Source organism: Sphaeramia orbicularis, chromosome 21 (genome assembly GCF_902148855.1).
Source record: "Sphaeramia orbicularis chromosome 21, fSphaOr1.1, whole genome shotgun sequence".
NCBI lineage: Eukaryota > Metazoa > Chordata > Actinopteri > Kurtiformes > Apogonidae > Sphaeramia > Sphaeramia orbicularis.
This window is the reverse complement of record NC_043977.1, coordinates 44,291,339-44,316,936: the sequence shown is the minus strand read 5'-3', so window position 1 is coordinate 44,316,936 and position 25,598 is coordinate 44,291,339. Positions and strand designations below refer to the sequence as shown.

At 37.0% G+C, this 25,598-nt stretch overlaps 1 protein-coding gene across 1 annotated transcript in view; it reads right to left on the bottom strand.

The window, feature by feature from the left end:
* The window catches only part of LOC115412950 (ecto-NOX disulfide-thiol exchanger 1-like), a 117,384-nt gene that overhangs the window by 28,752 nt on the left and 63,034 nt on the right, over positions 1-25,598 (bottom strand). Inside the window, exons 7-9 of the mRNA XM_030125635.1 lie at positions 16,930-17,142; positions 8,369-8,475; positions 1,145-1,262 (exon numbers count right to left, since the gene is read on the bottom strand). Coding sequence (XP_029981495.1) covers positions 1,145-1,262; positions 8,369-8,475; positions 16,930-17,142 — 438 coding nt within the window. The remainder of the gene's footprint in view (positions 1-1,144; positions 1,263-8,368; positions 8,476-16,929; positions 17,143-25,598) is intronic.

Sequence of the window (25,598 nt, the reverse complement as noted above, 5' to 3'; positions counted from 1 at the left end):
TTTTTTTTTTTTTTATGATGATCAGGGTTAGTTCACCCTACATTGTCTCACACACATGATCACTTGTAATCAGATCTAACTTCACTGGTGTATATACACATAAGTGCATCAAGACTAAATGTGCAATAATTTTCCAACTGGCAGGAGGCAGTAGCATGCATCTCATACTTGCTGGAAATGAAACTACACTTGCTAGAATAAGCTCATGTTTCAGGACAAAAACACATTTTATATCAACACTTCCCAGTATGTTTATATCAATAATATCATAAATATATTGACGGTGCTGTCCAATCATGTCTAATTTAAGGTTGGTATGTAAGCATGCAGGTTTAGAATCTGACATCTCTTAAGAGATAATGCAATGTCTTGGTTTAACACAGAAAAAGTCCAAAGTTAACACAATGAACGCAAACAACGTTTTCTTAACTCTACCTAAAACAGGTCTGTTGCCTAAACCATTCAGGATCCTAATTATCTGGTGTCAAAACGGGCCATATGAACAGACCAACCACCTCCTGCCTATAGTGTTTTTCTGTGGTTTGCAGAACCGTACACTGGTAACATTTCATTTTGATGAGTGGAATGAATTAAAACAAACTGAAGGAATCAAAAATATACAGTATTCAAGGAAAACAAAAAAAACCAAACCTGTCCAAATGCTTGGTACACTCATAATCAGGCCTCTTTAAGCTCTAGACACTGTGACAAAGCCAAATACAACAGTGTGGCCATATGTGGTCCAGACCAGCAGATTTCAGACATTAAATACCTCCGCAGTAAGTTTCATCACTGTGAGTTAAAAAACATATTAATCACATCAATTATGAGGAGAAGTGATGGTGAGGAAACAATAATGAGGTTCTCAGACGCTGATGTGAGCACATTTGACTCAGACATATTTCCATTTCCATTAACTATTCACACTGAAAGCTAATGTCTGGGATGAATCAGCATAGGCAGACCACTCAGTTTTCTGGAAAATGCCTGCGGTGAAAAACTGCTTAAGTTTCTATATGATCACACAGATCACACTGACATACAAGAGGACAAAAAGAGAGCACCAAAGCCCTAACAGTGTAAAAACACCCTATTACTGCATGTATGATGGGTACTTGAACTATTTGTACAGGAGCTGTCGTACCATTTTCCTCAATGCGCATCTTCTTACATGGATTTTCATCAGAGTCTTCATCTGACATCTCCATTTCTTCTTCTCGACGGATGCCCATGATTTCCTCACTGTGAGCGTTCCTCAGCTCCTGAAACATCACAGCAACCACACACAAACAAACACACACACACACACACACACACACACACACACAAACACACGCACATACACACACACACACACTGTGTTCAGCAACCCTCAGCACCTCATGGCATGTGAACACCAGGTTCTACAATACATATATCAGGGTGCTTGTTCTTTATCCAAATAAAAATTCTAGACGTTTTCAAAATTATTTTTTCCCTAAGACCTTGACTTTATGTACTTTTATACTTGTGTGCCTACTTTTTTGGTTGACATTGTACCTGTTGTGTGTAGTAGAAAATTCATTTTAATAAACGTATGAATAAAAGAATGCACAATTTGCAGTTTACTGACAGAAACATTTTCAGAACATTTGAAAATCACAAAAGTGCATGGATATCACACAAAAAAGTTTTACTAGAATCATTCCAGTAGTGACCAGTTAGTGAAATCAGATCTAGTTTTTTTATGTTTCCTCATGTATTTCTTATCTTAAAATATTATGTGCCTTTGAGCAGACTCAAATTCAACTATGAGAGAAACTTTTTTTCATACTTAATTTAGGCTTACACACAAAATTCCAAACTTTTCAAGGTCTGGAAAACAGCGTTTCAAAATTTCATATTTTTTAAGACTTTCAAGACCTGCACAAGCACCCTGATAAATTTAGTTAGTGAATTTAGGAATGAACAGATCATTTGCCTCTTTTTCATATTTCATTAAATTTAAACTAACCCATAAAGACCCAGTACTCCTTTTGTGACAGTTCTCAAATTAATTTTTCTCTATATTTAACCTTTCTTAAGTGATTTATCACCATTTACTCTAATATTATCCTTTGTATTTTGCATTTTTTTCCAGTATAAATCATTTATTTTCTCATATTTAATCCATTGATTATGCAGATGTTCATTAAAGCTCAGAGTAAAGTTGAGGGTTGTTATATCAAAAACAGAGGAAACTAAAGAAAAAGTTAATTTTTCATCAAAATGTTATATTAACTGAATATAAAACTATCTCCATCCACTGTCATTGATCCAACTCAGTGAATTTTACTGATGAATCAATGTTGTAGAAGATGACAGTGTTTCTACGTTCACTACGGAGCCTCTGAACATCCAAATGGGTCATATTTGATGACCATGAAAAGATGATAAACTGCATTTTACACCAATTATTGACATGTATTGATAGGATTAGTGGATCAACAGGTGATAAACAGTTTACATCAGTAGACAATTTTGCTCGACGGTGGATGTTTGGGTCTTTATGGGTCAATAACTTTTCACTTAGCTAGCTGACCTAACTCAGATTTATGGGCTTAATTTTTAATAGCAATGTACCAGTCAAGCAGAAACTCAATGCAACCTTTAAAATGATTCATAGAATAAATCTTTTAATGACATGAATGAGTAGGTTTCATATAAGTGGATAAATTAACTTCAATTTGAAGGATATCAATCCATTGTGTATCTCACGCAGCTAAAGATGCACCGTTAGCTTAACTGTACAACAGCTTAGCCTAAAGCTACTACCTTCATATTAGTTTGAAGCTTTAGGCTTCTCATTATTATGAAAGATTCAATGCATATGATCTACTATATAGTCTACATAAGTCATGCCACTTGCACATCACACAAAAAACTGAAGCCTTTTGATTTTTTAACCCTTTAAAATGTAGAACTATTTCTTACCCTTCCTCTCCATTTATTTTAATACTAATGTCTGCATTTTGCATTTTTTTGTGAAAATCAGCCATTCTTGTCTCTACAACTAAGAGCAAAGTAAATACTTAGGTTATTATGTGAAAACAGATAAAACTGAAGAAAAAGTGTCATTTTCAGCAATATGTATCATTACCCAAACATAAAAACAAGCACCTACCACCACTAGGGCTGCCCAATTAATCGATTTTAAATTGAAATTGGATATCTTAATAAGGACGATTTTTAAAAAAGGGAAACTGTCAAATCGATTTCATCTCTCTCTCTCTCTTTCCTCCAAGCCTCTCTGCAGTCTATCGTAGGCTCCTCCTCCTAACTGTGAGAGCGGTCTTTCACAGAAGTCTGTGTAATGACCATGGACCTTAACTCTGTGATGGGCCCGCAGTAGTGATACCAATGTAAGCCATGGTCCACGCACAGATCCCCCAGTTCAAATGCAACTGCATGGGGATCACTCATATTATGTGGTCCACGCATGCTTGACTGATACCTGCCACTGACTTACACTGGTATAACTTCTGTGGGCCCATCACAGAATTTTTGGGGACTCAGTGATACCATCACAGATTTGAGGTAGGGAGCAGTGACTTGCATTGCGGGCTGCTCACGAACATGCTGACATGCATGACTTCCGTTGTCTTTTGCAGTTTTACCCAAAAATCAAAATCGAAAATCAAGTTTTTAGGGGAAAAAAATAGGGATTTTAGTTTTAGCCAAAATTGTGCAGCCCTATCACTGTCACCGTCAAACTACATGGGTGTTATTGGTGAATCAGTGCTGCAGAGGACAATGGTGTTTCCATGTTCACTCAAATAAGATACGTAAGATGATGCTGAAAAGATGAGGAACTGCATTTTACCTGAATCGTTAAAATATATTGATATAATTATTTGTCAAAAGACTTTAACAACATTTTAGACAACATTTTTTACATACTTTTCTTCGCCAGCGACTGTTTAGATGTTTGAGGGTTAATATGAAAAAGTACATTTGAAAGATAAGTGATGGGTTTGTCTGACCTCAGAATAGGCAGTATTACCTTACATGTAGCTTAGTTTAGCAAATCTTAGCTCAACTAACAGGACAATAACTCACTCTTTCAGTGTAATCGTATTGTTACATTCTTCTCTTTAAGGCCAGTATGGACTAACATCAGTGATACGTTCTGATTATTTTCTGATACTTAATAGAGAAAGTAAATGTAGTTTTTATTACTGATTATGGCTTTTACAACTGATAATATTTTTTTTTAATCACTGAACCACAGTTTAATACTTGACACATAATTGTTACATGCATATTTGTTCTACCTTGTATATATAGTGTCTGTTTTATCTATTGCTGTTGCCTCCTGAGTCAACTGCATCAAAATTTCATTTTTTGATTATATATATATATATATATATATATATATATATATATATATATATATATATATATATATATATATATATATACAGGGTGGGGAAGCAAAATTTACAATGAACATTTAGTTGTTTTTTCTCAGCAGGCACTACATCAATTGTTTTGAAACCAAACATATATTGATGTCATAATCATACCTAACACTATTATCCATACCTTTTCAGAAACTTTTGCCCATATGAGTAATCAGGAAAGCAAACGTCAAAGAGTGTGTGATTTGCTGAATGCACTCGTCACACCAAAGGAGATTTCAAAAATAGTTGGAGTGTCCATAAAGACTGTTTATAATGGAAAGAAGAGAATGACTATGAGCAAAACTATTATGAGAAAGTCTGGAAGATACTATTAAAGAAGAATGGGAGAAGTTGTCACTGGAATATTTGAGGAACACTTGCGCAAGTTTCAGGAAGCGTGTGAAGGCAGTTATTGAGAAAGAAGGAGGACACATAGAATAAAAACATTTTCTATTATGTCAATTTTCTTGTGGCAAATAAATTCTCATGACTTTCAATAAACTAATTGGTCATACACTGTCTTTCAATCCATGCCTCAAAATATTGTAAATTTTGCTTCCCCACCCTGTATATATATATATATATATATATATATATACACACACACACACACACACACACACACACACACACACGTACACACACACACACACACACACACACACACACACACATACATGTACATATATATGCAGTGGGGCAAAAAAGTATTTAGTCAGCCACTGATTTTGCAAGTTCTCCTACTTAGAAAGGTGAGAGGTCTGTAATTTTCATCAGAGGTACACTTCAACTATGAGAGACAACATGAGAAAAAAAAAATCCAGGAAATCACATTGTAGGATTTTTAAAGAATTTATTTGTAAATTATGGTGGAAAATAAGTATTTGGTCACCCACAAACAAGCAAGATTTTTGGCTCTCACAGACCTGTAACGTCTTCTTTAAGAGGCTCTTCTGTTCTCCACTCGTTACCTGTATTAATGTCACCTGTTTGAACTGGTTATCTGTATAAAAGACACCTGTCCACAGCCTCAAACAGTCAGATTCCAAACTCAACCATGGCCAAGACCAAAGAGCTGTCGAAGGACACCAGGAAGAAAATTGTGGACCTGCACTAGGCTGGGAAGAGCGAATCTACAATAGGCAAGCAGTTTGGTGCGAATAAATCAACTGTGGAAGCAATTGTAAGAAAATGGAAGACATACAAGACCATTGATAATCTCCCTCGATCTGGGGCCCCACGCAAGATCTCATCCCATGGGGTCAAAATGATCATGAGAATGGTGAGCAAAAATCCCAGAACTACACGGAGGGACCTGATGAATGACCTGCAGAGAGCCGGGACCAAAGTAACAAAGGCTACCATCAGTAACACACTACGCCGAGAGGGACTCAAATCCTGCAGCGCCAGGCGAGTCCCCCTGCTTAAGCCCGTACATGTCCAGGACCGTCTGAAGTTTGCCAGAGAGCAAATGGATGATCCAGAAGAGGATTGGGAGAATATCATGTGGTCAGATGAAACCAAAATAGAACTTTTTGGTAAAAACTCAACTCGTCATGTTTGGAGGAAGAAGAATGCTGAGTTGCATCCCAAGAACACCATACCTACTGTGAAGCATGGAGGTGGAAACCTCATGCTCTGGGGATGTTTTTCTGCAAAGGGGACAGGATGACTGATCCGTGTTAAAGGAAGGATGAACGGGGCCATGTATCGTGAAATTTTAAGGCAAAACCACCTTCCATCAGTGAGAGCATTGAAGATGGAACGTGGCTGGGTCTTCCAGCATGACAATGATCCCAAACACACTGCTCGGGCAACGAAGGAGTGGCTCCGTAAAAAGCATTTCCAGGTCCTGGAGTGGCCTAGCCAGTCTCCAGACCTCAACCCCATAGAAAATTTGTGGAGGGAGTTGAAAGTCCGTGTTGCCCAGCAACAGCCCCAAAACATCACTGCTCTAGAGGAGATCTGTGTAGAGGAATGGGCCAAAATACCAGCTACAGTGTGTGCAAACCTGGTGAAGACTTACAGGAAACGTTTGACCTCTGTCTTTGCCAACAAAGGTTATGTTACAAAGTATTGAGTTGAACTTTTGTTATTGACCAAATACTTATTTTCCACCATAATTTACAAATAAATTCTTTAAAAATCCTACAATGTGATTTCCTGGATTTTTTTTCTCATGTTGTCTCTCATAGTTGAAGTGTACCTCTGATGAAAATTACAGACCTCTCTCACCTTTCTAAGTAGGAGAACTTGCAAAATCAGTGGCTGACTAAATTCTTTTTTGCCCCACTGTGTGTGTGTATATATATATATGTAGTACAGGGTGGGGAAGCAAAATTTACAATATTTTGAGGCAGGGATTGAAAGACAGTGTATGACCATTAGTTTATTGAAAGTAATGAGAATTTATTTGCCACAAGAAAATTGACATAATAGAAAATGTTTTTATGCTATGTGTCCTCCTTCTTTCTCAATAACTGCCTTCACACGCTTCCTGAAACTTGCGCAAGTGTTCCTCAAATATTCGGGTGACAACTTCTCCCATTCTTCTTTAATAGTATCTTCCAGACTTTCTCATAATAGTTTTGCTCATAGTCATTCTCTTCTTTACATTATAAACAGTCTTTACGGACACTCCAACTATTTTTGAAATCTCCTTTGGTGTGACGAGTGCATTCAGCAAATCACACACTCTTTGACGTTTGCTTTCCTGATTACTCATATGGGCAAAAGTTTCTGAAAAGGTATGGATAATAGTGTTAGGTATGATTATGACATCAATATATGTTTGGTTTCAAAACAATTGATGTAGTGCCTGCTGAGAAAAAACAACTAAATGTTCATTGTAAATTTTGCTTCCCCACCCTGTATATATATATATATATATATATATATATATATATGGTTATATCTATGTCTATGTTCATGTTTATGCCTGTATCTACAGTATATGATTCCATTTAACAGAAACGTCAGCTGAAACTCTGTACATTCCGCTGGGGTTACAGAAGTATTCTACCATCTGTATTAACACCAGGAAACCTACGTCATTTATAAAAGTGACTGCATGACTATGAGGAGGAGTAAAATTATTATAAATTAGTCTGGAGGCTGAAAGTCTCTGTCTGCCTGGTGCATTATCTTCCATCACTTTTGCAGTGGTAGCCCTCAGGGGTAATCTCATTAGGGCTCCCATATTCATTATCTCTTCATTTGCAAACTGTACTTTCATAGCACGTTTTTGGCATGATACTACCCATTTCTGCAGATTAGAAAAAGCAGTGTGTTTCCTCGTAGCAACAAGAATCAGTGCTAGATAGTGGATGGATACAAGTTGACTTACCACAACCATAAACGACAGTGCTTTAAACTGAAACATGCTGTACTGTGCGGAAACTACTACATCTTACCTCTTCTTCAACCAAAAATGATCATAAGTAGTGACTCTGAGTTGGCTCTGTGATAGTATGACCTCCACAGTGCCAGCCTAAGCAACAGGCTGATCCACATCCACAGGAACCATCAGCATTTGAGCTGAATATGGACACATCTTTCCTATTTTATACACAGCGTCCCATGTTTAAACTTATCAAACTTTGACTGTGGATGAATTATTGATCAGAAACTTAACCCTGGAAATTGCTGTTACCATAGCAGCGCTTCGTGCTTTCTAGGAGGCCTCAGATCTTTGCCTTACATGTGGGCTGGAGGCAAAAAAATGTAGACTCAGGCGATCAGAGGCCGGCTTCTGTCTGCCCGTAACGGTGCAGCATCCAGGAGGAAAAAAACAACAACAACAAGGGAGCTGAACACAACAAATCCAACACGGCTGTCTGTCAACTGTCTCCTGGGGACTCAGAAATGACGGCAGAGAAGAGAGCACTTGGCTTGAGGGGTGGTGGGAGGAGAAAAAAAAAGAAAAAAAAAGGTAAAAGGATACCAACCTCACATTGCTTGCGCCAAATTTCTATGTTCTTGCGCTGTGCTTTTGAGAAATGGTCCCATGCCTTTTGCCTGGTGGCGGCGGTGAAAACGGCGGTGATCTGCTCGACTTTGGGGTGAACAAGGAGGAGGAGGAGGGGTAGGAGGAGGAAGGAGGGAAGGAGGTGGGAGGGTCAAGACAAAACAAGCCGTTTATGTAGCGTTGTAGCACTGACTGAAGCTCATACAGCAGACAGAGGAGAGACCGTGGACAAACACAGACCACAGACTGGATCAACGCCGCCCAGCCTGTTGGGATGGAGCACTTTATTCATCCTTCCTACAGGAAAACAGAATCACTGTCTCATCTTATGTGACAAATTTACATCTGCTGAGGTTCAAATAACTGGGCCAGTATTCCCCTTTTGTTAGCCTCATAGCATCCATACACTATATCAAGGCTGTCAAACTCATTTTCTTCCGGGGGCCACATTCACCCCAATTTAATTTAAATTATGCCAATATTTACGTTTACAAACTATCCAAACAAAAAGGATGTGAAAAACCTGAAAAAAATGAAATTTGTAAAGAAATGTAAGTACAATTTTATCAATATTCTGCCTTGACTTATCATTTCTACATATGCATTACAGATATGATCTACAAAGGCACAAAACATTTAGTAGGAGGCAGAAGATTATTAAAATTGCACTTAATTTTCTTTAGACATTTCAGGTGTTTCGTATTTGTTCAGGTTATTCACATTTTATTGTTACAGGATGGTTTGTAAATGTAAATATTTTCATAATTTAATGTTTTTTGCACTAAATCAAAGAGAAAAATTGGTGTTGTCATTATTTATAGGTTATTATGATATTATTTTTGAGTTTGATGTCCTTACTTGCACTTATCAAATTAATCCCACAGGCTGGATTGGAACCTTTGGCAGGCTGGCTTTGGCCCCCGGGCCACATGTTTGACACCTGTGCACTATATGGACAAAAGTATTGAGACATGTTGAATTCCGGTGTTTCTTTTCTAACAGAGGTCTGGGACAAATGTCATAATATAGTTTTATATTGCGATAAATATCATATGGGTTATTAATATTGTGCAGTGGATAGCACTCATGCCTCACAGCAAGACGGTCCTGGGTTTGATTCCAACACCAGTTGATGGGGGTGGGACCTTTCTGTGTGGAGTTTGCATGCTCTCCTCGTGTCTGCGTGGGTTCTCTCTGAGTACTCCGGCTTCCTCCCACCATCCAAAGACATGCAATCATAGGTTAATCGGTTAATCTAAATTGCTAAATTGATTGTTTATCTCTATACGTCATCCCTGTGATGAACTGGAGACATGTCCAGGTGGGATAGGCTCCAGTGACCCTAGTGAGGATAAAGTGGGTTCAGAAAATGAATGAATGAATGTTTATATGTCAGCCTAAACAGGACATCTTACAGCTGTAGACATGATGTGTCCCAATATTTTTGTCCATATAGTTTATAATCATCAATATTTCATAAATGTTTAGATGATGTGAGAAATGTGAGATTTTTCTTCCTAAGTGAGATGTGAAGAAAATAGATGGTTAGTTGTGGTAGAAAATTATTATTACAGTCAGAGCATGAAAAATATTTTAGAAATTTAGAGGCAGAACATTTAAGATCATAGTCATGTATAAAAATACAAAACAAAGACAAAATCAATGTTGTGAGAAATTAAGTAAAAACCATCTCTGAGGCATTTTGGACGCAAAGATAACAATTTAAACCAAACTTACCAATGTAATGATATTTATCACAAATATAAAACTATATTATGACATTTGTCATTATTGTTTTGTATATCAGACTCCTGTTAGAAAAGAAACACCTGAATTCAACGTGTCCACATACTTTTGTCCATGTAGTGTATGACTTAGGCAATTATGCTATGAGGCTAACGATATATACCTCAATAAGACCTGAAGCAGTTGAGGATGTTATGATAGTGAAAGCTGGCCTATAGGGGGTACTGGAGAACCACCCCCACTGAAAGTGACTTGGAAAAGGGCTTTTAAAACAAATATCAAACATTAACTATAGCAATAATGTCTCTGAAATTTAAAAATATGTTTAAACTTTTATAATATTCCTGTGTCCTGTAGTTCATATCACCATTTACTGAAGTTCTTTTAACTGTATTTTGTTAATTTATGTGTGAATATGTTCACTTCCTGATCACACAGCCCTGTACAAATGAGTGTGTGTGGTTCTTAAAACTGAGGATAAGGGGATGAGGCTGTGATCTCTTTGGAAGATGAAGTAAACATCTTTTCACTCCATAGCCAGTCAAAATTCCTTTTATTTCTTTTATTATTATTCCTGTCCTAATATGATTGGATAATCATTTCTGGGTGGTCAAGTGGTCTTCAGTGAGATACAGATGCTTTCAGGACTCCAAAATTAATTTAACTCCAGTGATTAACCTGCTCCAAGTATCACAGCAGGCTTTAGTCCTGTTCAGTCCACTACACTTCTGTTCAGTTGCCTCCAGTTCTGTGGATGTTAGTTAAACAGAGTATATTAAGATAACAACTGTGGTTAACTGATTTTAGGGTTATCATGCTGAAGACTAGATTCAGTTGTCACAAAGTGCATCTCCTTTTCTTCTTTTTTACCCCACAAGAACACACTAACATGCAGGCAGAGATTTGTCATACATTAAAATCAAAGGCATGACATGTCATCACATTATCAGCTGACTGACACATCATCATGTGTCTCAGAACTCCTGTATCCATATTGTTGTCTTTTGCTCTTGGGTGCTTTTGTGCTTTGCTGCTGTGAATCTGGAATTTCCCCATGTGGGACTAATAAAGGCAAATCTTATCTTATCTTATCTTGCATGTCCCAGTCCTGTTTAGTACCAGCCAAAACTGCATCATAATATCCAGTATTAAAACTCACTACATATAATAATTGTGTGCTCATAACTGACCCTAACAACCTGAAATGTTGAGAAATCAGATAAGTCTATATGGACAACAAAAGCTCAATCTACTGCTTGCTCAGATGGGAATGCCACATTAATGAATTGATCCAAACACATTAGTTAAATGGCACATTTTTTTCCTTTATCATGTCAGCCTCCAGCTGTACATGACAACTGTCAGTTCTGCTTTCTTTACATCTCTGACTGATGTGTCTACTGTATAAAACCACTTAATAGTTTGCTTAATGTGGTTGTTGGACTGCAGCCTGCAGACACAGCTGTGTCATCATTTGTTACAGTGGATATAAAATTCATTAACCTCTTTTCTTGTGGGGACACGTTTAATAAGGATATGGGGATTAATTGTTAATTGCTGATTTTGAGGTGATGGAAATAGTAGTGGACGGATGATGTAGAGTTCAAACCCCTCTGATCAATGTCCCAAATGTTGTAAAATATATTTATCTGAAATTGAATTGACCTGGTTGCAATATTTTAATTTTTTTTTCATTACATTGCATTACATTTACATTAAAAATGTGAGGTAATGGTTGTCTCCATATTAACGTGTTGTTATTAAATACAACACACGATGTCTAGAAGTTTCAAAAACAGATCAGTGAATGTGAAGCTTGTAAGATGTCCAAAATATGCACAGGCATCAATTATAAAGTTATTATGTGGTCATTACTTTATCATTTATTTCAATAATCAGCTCAAAGAAAACAAGACTATGTACTGGCACATGCTGCCCCAAAAGTTAAATTCAATTCAACTTACTTTAATAGACAATGCAATATTTATGTCTTTGTTTTTGACTCAAACAAAAACAAAGAATCTGTGGTTGCTGTAAAATGAATAAAATACTATGCACTAAATGTTATATTTGTATAAACTGACCTTGGTTAGACGTCTCTGTTAATGTGTCATGTGATGACCAGGTCTCTCTCCTGGTCAGTGCTCTGTACTTACATCTCATCACCTGCAGCTTCAGTTCCTTCAGGACTGACAAAGGCAGCATTTATGCAGAACGGATGGTTACAGAAAAAACAACCAACTTACAGGCTATTCTATGTATGTTAACAGTAATTCCATATGATGATTTAAATGCACTGATGCACATCTAAGATATTATTTGTCAACAGCACCATATATTCTGTGTACAAATGCTGCCTTTTAAGTTTTGCTCTCTGGAAATCAAACTTAAGCAGATTTCCAGCACTGTTTTTTTTTTGTTTTTTTTTTTTTTATTTATTACTTGCCAAACCTGAATGAACAGAAAGCGACATCAACCCATTTTAAACATGTTTACTGTATTCGTATGAGACTTTCTGTGACACAGCAGAGAAAATCAACACAACACAAGCCATTACTTAATTAGACAGATAGACAGATAGATAGATAGATAGATAGATAGATAGATAGATAGATAGATAGATAGATAGATAGATAGATAGATAGATAGATAGATAGATAGATAGATAGATAGATAGATGTTTCTTACCTGTGTACATTCTTTGCTGTGCTCTGCAGACTTTCCTGTACTGTACTTACCTACAGGGTTTAATTTAACCTTTTAAACCCATTGTTTTTCTGTGAGCGTTATGTGATGTATGGAATGTTCACTTGCCAAAACCATCGGCTCAAATATTGGGTCAAACTATAGGACTGGTTGTGGACCTGTTTTTATTAAGTTTGCAATTAATGCAGACACATAAGGATTAAATGAAAATCAATGATATGTTTGTTAATGTATATTAGCCTTTGAATAGTTTGCCTCATTTGTTTGGTAGTTGTTTGCTAGTTAGCAAACATTACCTGCCAGTGTTAGAAGTAATGATGGACATTATTTTGACTGACATTCTTGTGCATTTCATAATAGTTTGGATGGCACGTATTTCTAAATCAGGGAAACATAAAATAGTTTTTTTTTTTTTTTACCTCAACTTTGATTTCAAGTTTTTTGCACACTATTTTTGCACACTGAAGGGGTTATATTTTGCTAAACCCACTTTTATTAGTCTTTGGTACATTTATTTGTGTATGTGGACCCTCCAGGTACTGCAAAGCTATCTTTATATTCATTTTGGCAAAAATTGAGTGGATTTCCACAACCTGTTTTAATTCCTGCTTAATTTGTTACATCTATAACTAGTTATGTCACGACATTTGCACATATAAAGACAAGACTTCCGACGAACATTTCTCCGAGTACGACAATTGTTTGTCAGCAGCAGCGGTTGTAGTACATACTGAAAATATGTCCAAACTTCCAGCTGATTACCTAAAATGTTCAGTTGTTGGCTGAATGGGACAGAGCAGCACAGCCAACAACCTGGAGGGGAGGGGGCATGAAGTGGCTCATATGCATTTAAAGGACCAGCGCTCAAAACAACCTTTCTAGTGCCATTACTCAGAAATAGGGTTGAAGATGGACCTGTGGAGTTGAAATTATGAAGAATTCAGACCCAAACACAGCATTTACAGTTTACGTAGACCACAGGGAAATGTTTAAAATGCATAATTCCATTTAAAAATAGCAAAATATCACTCCTTTCAGTAGATTTTTCTGCATGTTCTAAAAAGATGTTGGGCAGCAGACTGCACCAAAAAGCAGACACAATTAGCAACTAACTGGTGCAGAAGGAGCTGAAGAGCCAGTTATTTTACTTAAGAGTTAGTGTAAACAAATCAAAGCTAGAGAGTGAAAATTAAAGCAATCAGAGGACACAAACATGACTCCAAATGAATAATGATGCAGCTCTGTGTCTGCTGGGTGGGTAAATAGGCAGCTGTTTGCTAAAACGTTAGTCATATCAATTTGTTTAGCTGGTGTGAAAACAGTGTTTTTGTAATTGCATCTGTGCTCTATTGATCCAAATTTCCTTCATGCAGCTTTAAATGTACAAATCCAAAGTATAAAACTAACCAGCCATGATATAGAAGATAAAAATAAAGCTGAATAAACTGCAATTTTTTTTGGTATTTTTAAAGTCAGCCTGTGAAAAGGTCAGAGCTTTATCACACTCTGGGCTCACAAAGCCTCTGTGTGACTGACCCAAACACCATCTCACAGTGAGCTGAAGATAATGAAGCCGATGGTGAGACGGATGGGAGAGGGTTGTCATGGAGACAGTGCTGAGATCCTCGCCGAGTAAATGACTTGGATCAAGGCAGGCTTAGAAAATGGATGTGGTGAAAATGTCTTCATGGTCGGCACCTCTGTAATCTGTGACTGCGCCACGCCCTGCAGCGGCGTCGGGACCGCAATCATGAACGGTGACAGTGCGAGGCTGTTAGGAAGCTTTTACTGACACATGGAGGAGAACAGTGAGGGTGTAGTAATTAGCCAGTAAAATCTACCCACCGCTGCTACATCTGCTGATATTTCAACACACTTAATTTAAATTCCAACATATCAAAGCATTATCTTGGTCAAACCATTTTTTTGTTGGGTTTGTCTGTACCAGCTGTCAGTGTTTACACTCACTGCTGGTCAAATCCAGTCCTCATCGCTCTGGATTAATCGACAAATGGTAAAGTATTAGAGGTGATCTGTGCATACAGAACTGCATAATAACCATATTTCTGCAATGAGGTGAAGGATCACAAAACAACTGTTCCTGAGCAGCCCATTGGATGTGCTTTGTATCCAAGTCTACTTGTATTGTATTTTTGGTGAAAAGATAAAGTGTTGACTATTTTTTTCAACTGTACTTTTGTGCTTTTTTCCTAATTTACATTTTAATCCATGTTGGAATTCAGAAATCCTTCTACTATTTGAGTTTCATCTAAATTGTTAAAAAAAAAAAAAAAAACCTAGGTTGCGTCTAACAGTTTCAAGCCTTCAGTGCTTTTCCAGCATTCCCTTTATATTTACATTTCTCCATCTGTCGGATAAATTAAATAACTACATGTACATAGAGTAATGCTGGAATAAACTAACATCTTGGAACATAATTTTTGCAATATAGGTACGACAACAAAGAAGGTAAATGCTCTGAAAGGCAAAATGCTTAACATGTCTACACACAGTTCACACAGACTGAAATACCTTCCTTTTCTGTACTTCTGTAAACCATCTTTGTTTAAAGGACACATTATTGGGCACATTAAGTCAATGAGACTCCAGTTAAAAGTCAAACAATAAAATAAAAATCAAACTGTAAAGTCATGTCACGGGAGCTGGTCATTTGTTGATGTCAGCGAACTACATTACTGAGCTAATGACTGTTTCTATAAGTGGAGGACACACACTACATATGCACATGTGCCTGTATGAAGCTTCTTCACTGAACCTAATTAAAACATAATCAATATTACCGAGAGGCACACTGACAATTTTAAGCATTTGTAGTCATTTCACCTCAAGTTATCCCTCATTAACAAACTGACATGATTACATTTGCTCTGTTTAACTGTCTGAAACTGTCTTATAAGAACATTAAAAAAACTAACTCTACACAATTTTAACTTTTTGCACATAATCTGTCATCACTGTGGTTTCATATAAATTACTTAACTACAACATACAGTATCTGGGGGTTTTACAGATGTCAGATATCATCTCTTATGTATGCCAAGGGCATGTATGTTTGGAGTCAATGTCACAGAGTTTTATCGGAATTATGCTATGTCAGATTATTGGGAAGGCTGTATTTGAGAAGAACAGAAAATTGTTTTGGCTGAAAAGTACATTTTGGCATCCGCAAAACAGCAAGATGACTACTACTACTGTTATCACTTAAACATAACTTTTATCCTGTGTATACATCTGTGTATGTAATATACATATTGTTATTATTATTACTACTACTACTTTGTTATTTGTTGTTGTCATACTTTTTAATGCACAATTGCCTGTTTTTTCACTACTGTTTTTATAATTATTGTATAACAATTTTCTTGAAATATTTTTTTACATGTACATTTGTTGCTGTGCTGCTATTAGAACCTCAGTTTCCTAAAGGCTCTGCCCAAGGGATGAATAAAGTTCAATCTAATCTAATCTAATCTAATCTAATCTAATCTAATCTAATCTAACCTAATCTAACCTACTCTAATTGAATCCAATCCAACCCAACCTAACCTAATGTAATGTAATCTAAATTAATCTAATCTAATCTAATCTAATCTAATCTATTCATTCATTCATTCATTTTCTGAACCCGCTTTATCCTCACTAGGGTCACGGGGGTCGCATGGAGCCTATCCCAGCTACATAGGGGCAAATCTAATCTAATCTAATCTAATCTAATCTAATCTAATCTCATCTAAGACATAAAATATTGGTTATCTGTATTTGTTCAGGGAATTCCACAGGTCTACTGCCTGCCAAACAAATTATGCACTTAACTGAAATACTGGGTAGTTTTTCTCTGCATTTCTCTCTGGGGATGTGAAGGATATAAATGTCAGTTACCTTTACCTTTGACAGCTTTTCCATACTTCTGATTTTTGTAGCAATTTTCATTTTATTCTCGAGTGGGAAACTAGTAAATACTGAAAAACAAAAATTCGGCGCCGTTACCTTTATAACGAAGACTTCCCACATGGAGGCCATCTGTCTGTGAACATACTGTATGTGTCAGGGATAATGAAGCGTCCTTACACTGTGTTAAAATGGCCATCAGGGCGTTCTTGAAGATCTCTTTGGCATGTTCCATCTCCTCTTCGTGTTGAGCCTTCTCACTCATCAGCTGCCGCACATGGCTGTTGGTCGACTGGATCATGGAGTAGAAGTGATTGGCTGTCCGACGGTTGACTTCACCCCGGTCGATCCAGGTGAAAAGCACCGCCGTGGCTTCGTTGAACTTATGGTCATCTGAGGGGGAAAAGCACAGAGGCAGGAAACGATCACATTTGTGCTGGACTGAATTCAAACTGATCAGTCAGTGGTGTGTTATCCCACACTCGATATGAATCCAACACATGCTGGTATATCCTGTCTGTGAATTTCAGCTGTCATGGATCTAATAAGATTAGGTAAGACATGTATGCACACTGTGTGATGAAAACAAAAACTGGGCTTCTGTGATCACTGTGGAAACTGGTATATTTTAATCAACAAAGCAATTTTGGGGAGACTTCCTTCTTATTAACCTGGAATCTGTTATGGAAATGTTCAACTGATAACCCACACACAAAGAGGAGGAGAGAAAGTTAGAGTTAAAATAAATAAATGCATTTATTGAGAAGTCAATCACAGAGAAACTCTGTAAGTGAAGTCTGATTAAACAAGAGAAGACTAAAGATTATATAGAACCAAATCCAACCCCCTCAAACTATGATGTCATTCCTTACGTACATCGTACCACCCCATACTACTCCTTCTCTGCTCCGTGAAGAGGTCATGATGACCTCTCCACTCTAACCTTGCTTGGATCCAATCTGGAGTGCAGGCGCCATCCTCTATCTACACATTCAGACATTTAGGTGTTTGGGTTTTAACTCAAGGCAAGAACTCCGTTCCTGGGTTGGGGGTGTTACAGAGTGGTAAACATCACACATAATGAATAATGACTCAGCATTAAAAGAAGATGTACTAACAGTATAAAATATAAAGAGTATAAAATATAAAAAGTAAATTTTTCCACCACAAATCATTAAAATCTCCACTCAATGAACACTTAGAAACTGTTTGTTCTAAACATAAGGACTGAGTTAGGAGATACGTCTTTTAGGTTTTCAGCTCCTGATGCCTGGAAGAAGCTTCAGTCTGAGCTCCATCTACAGTCAGTGAGTCAGTTTATATGCACACCGATACTCTGATCATTATCCGATTTGTGAAGTTATCAGATTATTCCAATAATCATTTAAACAGCATGATCTGATATGTTTTATCATATAACAGCAGTAATCTGATTATGAGAAATCAGATTAACACCTGGTTAGATTAACACTCCAATGTCTTCTTGCATGTATACAGGTTAATCTGATTTATTTTGTTCTTTTATGTCTGCACATGTGTAAATGGAATTAAAATTGTAGAAAATGAAAGATGCATAGTTAAACGGGAGTGGAAGACAGTAACAGGACATTTGAGTCTACCGTCACTATGTACGTACAAGTACTGGAGCGTCTAAACCTGGGTTTTTTGATTATTGTATTTCTTAAGTGCATGTAAACACATCAGATCTGATAATTATAATTATCTGATTACTCCCAGTTATCAGATTTTTATGGTCATGTAAACAGGCTCATCATTCATTGATTGTTTCAATTTATTGTATACGACCATTTGGTTTTTACCCCTCGGACAAAATGTTCCTCTGTCCGTCCATTCAACAACATAATCGCATTATCTGAAGAATGTATTGACATATCTGCACCAAATTTGTTCTGTGAATGCATCTTGGCATGGAGCAGAAGCCTACTGAAAATAAGTCATCTTGACCTACTTTTTCAAGGTCAAATGGCTTTTTGCAGTTATAATATCTGAGTACTTTGAAATATAAATATGTATGTAATAAGTTTTACACAGACAATCTAATCTAAACTATAGGGCAGTAACTTTCAACACAGAATCTTACACAATATTTGGCTGAGGGGAATTAAAAGTGTGCAGCACGTTATGTTATATTTTTATGCTTATCTCTGTGTATGTAACTGTGGGTTTTTATATCTGTGTATGTAACTATGTGTTTTTATACCTGTGTATGTAACTGTGTGTTTTTATACCTATGGATATAACTGTGTTTTTACTGCATATGTATCTTCTGATTTCATTGTAAGGCACTTTGTGAAATCTTTTTGCAAAAAGTGCTATATAAATAAACTGTATTATTATTATTATTATTATTATTATTATTATTATAAAAAACAAAAAACACCTACTGAAACTTAGACTAAGATGAAAGTCAGGGTACAAATATGTAATATATCTGTGCTGCTGGTGTGTTGTGGACCTTACATGATGTGCTGAATAATGCATCATTTTATGTGGAGTTCCTGTTGGTTAATAAACAGGTTTCATGCTACGTTATCTTCAGTTGCAAGGACAATGACTGTCTGTGAACCTCCTGCACAGTGATGCAAGACCAATGCATTTTAGCAAAGACTAAAGAGATCATCAAGAAGGCCAGCTCTGTCCTGGGATGTCCTCTGGAACAGGTGGAGGCAGTGGGGAAGAGGAGGTTGACAGCCAGGCTGTCCTCCATGATGGACAAAGACTCCCACCCCCTCCAACACACACTCACTGCACTAAGAAGCTCCATCAGTGACAGAATGATACACCCAAAGTGTGTGGGGAGAGGAATCGCAAGTCTTTCCTTCCTGCTGTCCGGCACCACAACAAAAACTGCTCCAAAAATTCTGTGTATTAATCATGCAATAAACCTGGGGCATGATCAGCATGTGCACAGCTGTAAATAGTGTATATAGCTTTCTTGATTTGTGTTTATCTTGATTTTGCACTTCTTTTGCTCTTGTGTGCTTTTGTACTTTGCTGCTGTAAACCTGGAATTTCCCCTTGTGGGACTAATAAAAGCATATCTTATCTCTTATCATATTTTCTAATGTTTCTACTGGAATGGCACAAAACTGCACAGTCTAGAATCAAACACAGATTCAAAATGGAAATTCTGCAACTATTATGACTAATTACTATGTGACAGAAGCAACATGGCAGCTCTTCTAACTGTGATATTTTCATTTCACATTTCTATCATCTTCCTCTAACTTTATATACAATCTACACTTAAGGCATACTTGCATACTGAAGCTTTGATTCAACATATGTTTCTTATTCTTTTTCCTCAAACCTCATATAAATCTTTTGGAGAAAAGGTATAAAAAATGTCTTATAAATCCACTTTCCTTTGAACACCAAATAAAGTTGTTTCACAAAATATTCCTGAATAAAATGGTGTCGTTAATGTCAAAAGTTCCACAAGAAATACTTCAGAAATTCTAAAAATGTGAACCTATGCCATTCCACCACCTTTAACCACTGCAAACTTAACCACGTAGCCCTTCATCTGTTATAAATAACAGGAAACAGTGATTTTAACCTCAAACATAACAGAATGAATGCAGTTGAGTAGCAGCAGTGCAACTAAATACTAGCGCAAATGAAAATTACATTTGATATGATGTATCTTTAACTACTCACAGCAATTACTCATATATATATATACACACACACACACACACACACACACACACACACACACACACACACATATATATATACATATATATATATATATATACACATATATATACATATATAAAATAGGGCTGGGCAAGTTAACACGTAATTACCGCATTAACCCATTCATTAAATAATGCCAACAATTTTTTTTTATCTCACGTTAATGCCGTTTTATTATAACTCATATTCTTCTGCCCCTGCTTGTGTGTGTAGCAATTAGCTCGGCAGATAGACAACAGGTTTCCCAAGAAAAGCCGGACGCTGAAAACTTCTCTCTAGACTCTCTGTGAAACTTCAACATACATACAAAATATGTCTCAGTTCTGTTCATCGCCTTAGTACGTTTACATGGCATTATACATTTAAATGAATAGGAAAAAGATTGCTAGCTCGATGCTAACTTGAATGGGAAATCCATAGACACGCTAATGATTAGCATTTACAGATTAACTTAAGATTTACAACATCTTTTTATCCAGCAACAAAGGTTCACATCCGAGATATTTTAGACTATTCATTCGTACAACTGAACATAAAATACTCACAGGCAAACGTTTTTCGGGCCATGCAAACAGAGTGAAAGAAACGTGTCTGTTAGTTCCTTCTTATGTCCGAACTGACTACGGGAACACCGCAAGGACAAAACATATGTTAGTGCAACTTATTCCAGCCACTAGAGGTAGTACTGATTGGTGGGCTTACGACTCCTGTCAATCACTCACAACCAGAAATAAACTGGTGGGGACATAAACATGGAGAAAAGTAGCGGTCTTTTCCATGGACATTTTCATTTTAAATGTCTTCAAATGGTGGGGTTGAGAAGGCCAAAGTTGTTTGGAAGCACTGCAATGTGGAATTATTTTTTTATCATCGGAGTACTTCGAGTCTGAAATATCACTTAAAGGCAATACTGATGCCAGCAACCCCCCCACCATATAACTATGCGATTAATTGTGATTAATTGCAGAAATCAACGCTATTAATTGCGATTTAAAATTTTAATCACCGCCCAGCACTAATATATAATTAACTAGAAGCACTCGGAGAGCGCAGACCTCCGCCAAGGCTGATCAGTAGCCTCCCCCGTGGGCCCCCCCACCCCCGATCACCGCCAAAATTTAATCATTTCTTCCTTATCCCATTTCCAACAAACCCTGAAAATTTCATCCAAATCTGTCCATAACTTTTTGAGTGATGTTGCACACTAACGGACAGACAAACAAACAGACAGACAGACAAACAAACCCTGGCAAAAAAATAACCTCCTTGGCGGAGGTAATTATTGTATCACAAAGCTGCAATTTTTGAGGCTACTTTGTTCAATTTACAAGAAAGCTTTTAACTAATCTGCTTCCACTGGATGGAACAACCTACAGAAGGAGATAAACTGAAAGAACTGGTCACTGTGATACATTCAAAGTCATTGTAAGTGAATGGGAAAAGGATAAATCTGGATGTAATTGTCTTTCTGTTTGACTGAATCGGATTCTGCTTTGAGATCCTTTTTAAGGAACACCGTTGTATACTTTTAGTATGTTTTAAAGTATGAATGGTGTTTAATTTGTATGTTCTTAGTTTGGTGATTTATGTATGCTTTATTATGTGTTTTATGTATATATTTTTTGTGAGGAATAGAGGTCAACTGATATGGGTTTTTCTAAGGCCGATACCGATGTTTTTAAATTTGGTCAGCTGATGGCCGATATCTACAGCCGATTTTTGAGGCTGATATTTGAGGCCAATTTTTTTTTTTTTTTTTTTTTAAAGCACATTGACCATTAAATACAATTGAAACACTCAGACAACATTTTTTTTTTATGCAGCAATATAAATGAAATTATTAATACACATAAACATAGTACTCTTTTAAAATTTACTGAACTTCACGTGCTGCCCACACAGATGCCTGATCAAATATCTTATGAAATTTTTGCTACTGATCAAATATTGGCTTTCAAAAAAAAAAATTAAGGCTGAAGGCTGATATTTTAAAAAAAAATCAACATATTGGTCTACCTGTAGAGAGGATGCATGGCTGTGATTTCTATTTTCTGTAACTTCTGCTATTGCTGTTTTAGCCAGGACACTCTTGCAAAAGACATTTTTGATCTTAATGAGTTTTTTTCCCGGTTATATAAAGGTTAAATAAAATAAAAAGTAACATATTAATATGATCCAGTGTGTCTTTCTACCTGGACACTGATTCTGGATCAGACAGACTGGAGACAGGTTATAGACGAGGCTCCTGATGATGCTGAATCCGACAGTCTAACATGAACATATTTAAAGTAGGGATGCACCGATACCGATAGCAGTATTGTGTATTGGGTCCGATACTCAGTGTGTGTACTTGTACTCATGCTCGTAAAAGTACTCCAATACAACTGCATTGATACCACTTACAGCAGCGTGACATTCACAGTTAAGTGCAGCAGGTACGCGGCGGAGGAGTAATGTCAGTAGTGTGGAGATTTTTCAAAAAAATGATGGTGACAAAAGTAACGCTGACTGCAAGTAACGTTAAAGACACAGATGGATACAGACGGAGCGCCCTGTCCGTCCTCTGCGTACATTCCATCCGTTTTCCAGGTGATCGCGGATGCGTACCCAGATGGAGAATACCACCAGGAACTGTGGAGGTAGAGGATCTGTTCAAAGAGCGACTGTGTGAGTTAGAGAAAAACTACTGACAGATTTATGACAACTACCCTCATCAATATGAACATTAGTATCTACATTAGTGTTACCTCTGTCATCTCCATGTTTGTTGTTACTGATGTTCTTCTCAAAAAACCTTACTCTTCTTTGTGGTATTTGTCCAGTATGGTTAATTAAGAGCAGCGCCCTCTGGTGGGTTGATTGAGAAACGCTCATTCCAATCCATTAAATGTCAGTAGCAGCACTTTGTTCAAGTCAGACTAATGACGACGACAATAAAGCACATTTTCAAAAGTAACTAAGAACTGTAATGGTATTATTAAGTACTCATATCGGTACTCCATTTCGGCAGGTACTCAAATCTAAGTACTTGTACTCGGTCAGGCAAAAAATGGTATCGGTGCATCCCTAATTCAAAGTATCTAAATGACATTTCACGTGCACTGCCACTGGTGTGAATAGTGTTGATGGGAAATATTCACCCACATATATTCATAAAATATTCAAAATTTTTGTGTGAGTTTTTTTCCTGGTTAAATAAAGGTTAAATACAAAAAAAATACAATAAAATAACTGCTTGTTGGTTCTAATATAAACTATTAAACCATTACACATTAAAGTACTACACAATGACATCCTGCTCTGCTGCCTGTGCTGCTGTCGCCTGTCACATCCATATTTTGTGCTCAAACGCTTTGTCATGTTCAGTCTTTTTCCAGCACGTTTCATGTGCGATCACATCGAGCTTTGACTGAAGTACAATCTCAGAGTCGTTTCATGGGACCTTTAACATTCAGTCAGGCTAAACAAACAACAGAGCAGCTAGTGAGGATTAAAATCCTTCTCCAGGGGCGTTCACTGTTCACGGCTGCGTGCACCACGCCACAGCTACTGAACACAAAAGGCAATTTTCGATTTTCGACTTTTCAACCAAAACTGAGCGTCGCATTTGGTCTCAGTCATAAAAACTGGTGCGTCTCTGCGGGCCTCCGCTCAGCGTGTTCTTACCCATTTGAATAATAATTGCACGGTGCCACGGAGCCGCGGACAACTGCTGAACAGAGTGAATTAGAGAGCATTTAATGAGCTCAATACCCAGTGCAACACAACCTGTAAGAAGACACTTTTCTCTGCACTGATAAAAGCCCATTCACACACAGCAGCAGATTACAGTCACATTACAGTGAGCACAATGAGGCGCAGCTGAACAGAGGAATAATGGAAATGTATTTCCCCTGCTGTCAGAGGTGAAGAATGAATTGAAAAAGGTTATTTAGAGGAAAAACAGGCTTGTTTGTGTCATTATTTATGTTATTAGTGCTTGGATAGCCACATAGTTTAAGGAGATTTCATACATAAATTAGAGACGCAGGAGCAAACACTGACAAACACACATCTTGGAGGGAAATATGGTGTTACTGCTGAAATTTAGAAGAAATGTGGAGAAGGTTCTGCATGAATGAATCTTAAATATTACTTATGGAGCAAAATTAGAAAAAGAATAAAATGAATAAAGCTTAAGGGGAGTAAATTGTTAAAAAAGAATAAAAAGAGTGCAATCTTCAGATTTATACATTCTGTCAGGATCTGCAGTTTGGGGGTCAAAAAACATTAATATCAGCTAATCTTGGCATGCATGTTTAGTCTTAATGCAGTATGAGTGAATATGAAGAGAGCTGCCTATACTTGACCATCTGCAAAACACAGGAAAAAAAAGTCTTAACCCATAGAGACCCAAACAGCCACTGGTGACCAAAAGCATCTACTCATGTGTAATGTTTAATAACTATTGGTCCACTACTCCTATTAAAACAGGTAAATAATTGGTGTAAAATGCAGTTTGTCATCTTTTCATGGTCATCAGATATGACCCATTTGGATGTTCAGAGGCGCCGTTGTGAACATGGAAACCCTGTCATCTTCTACAACATTGATTCACCAGTAAAACCCACTGAGTTGGATCGATGACAGTGGATGGAGGCACTTGTTTTATGTTCATTTAATGATAGACTTTACTGAAAAAGTCACTCTTTTCTTCAGTTCTCTGTTTCTGATATAATAACCCTCAACTTTAATCTGAGCTTTTATGAACATCTACATAATTAGTGAATTAAATTTTTAAAAAATTCCTGATTTATATTGAAAAAAGGCAAGATACAGAGGATTATATTATGATAAATAGTGATAAATTACTTAGGAAAGGTTAAATACAGAGAAAAATTCATTTGGGAACTGAGACAAAAGTAGCACTGGGTCTTTATGGGTTAAACTCTGCAGTGCTGCCACATCCAAAGAGTTAAATATATGTCCACCTGAGTCCAGAAAGCCAAGCCTTGACCGACAGGAGTGAATGTCCAACTGAACTAGGCTATGCTTCACCACCTCCCCAGCACCTGTTTCACTGGGGATGCACTGATTCTGCAGCAAAACCCGACATGTACAATTTAAAACTGTGGATTTGTATGTTT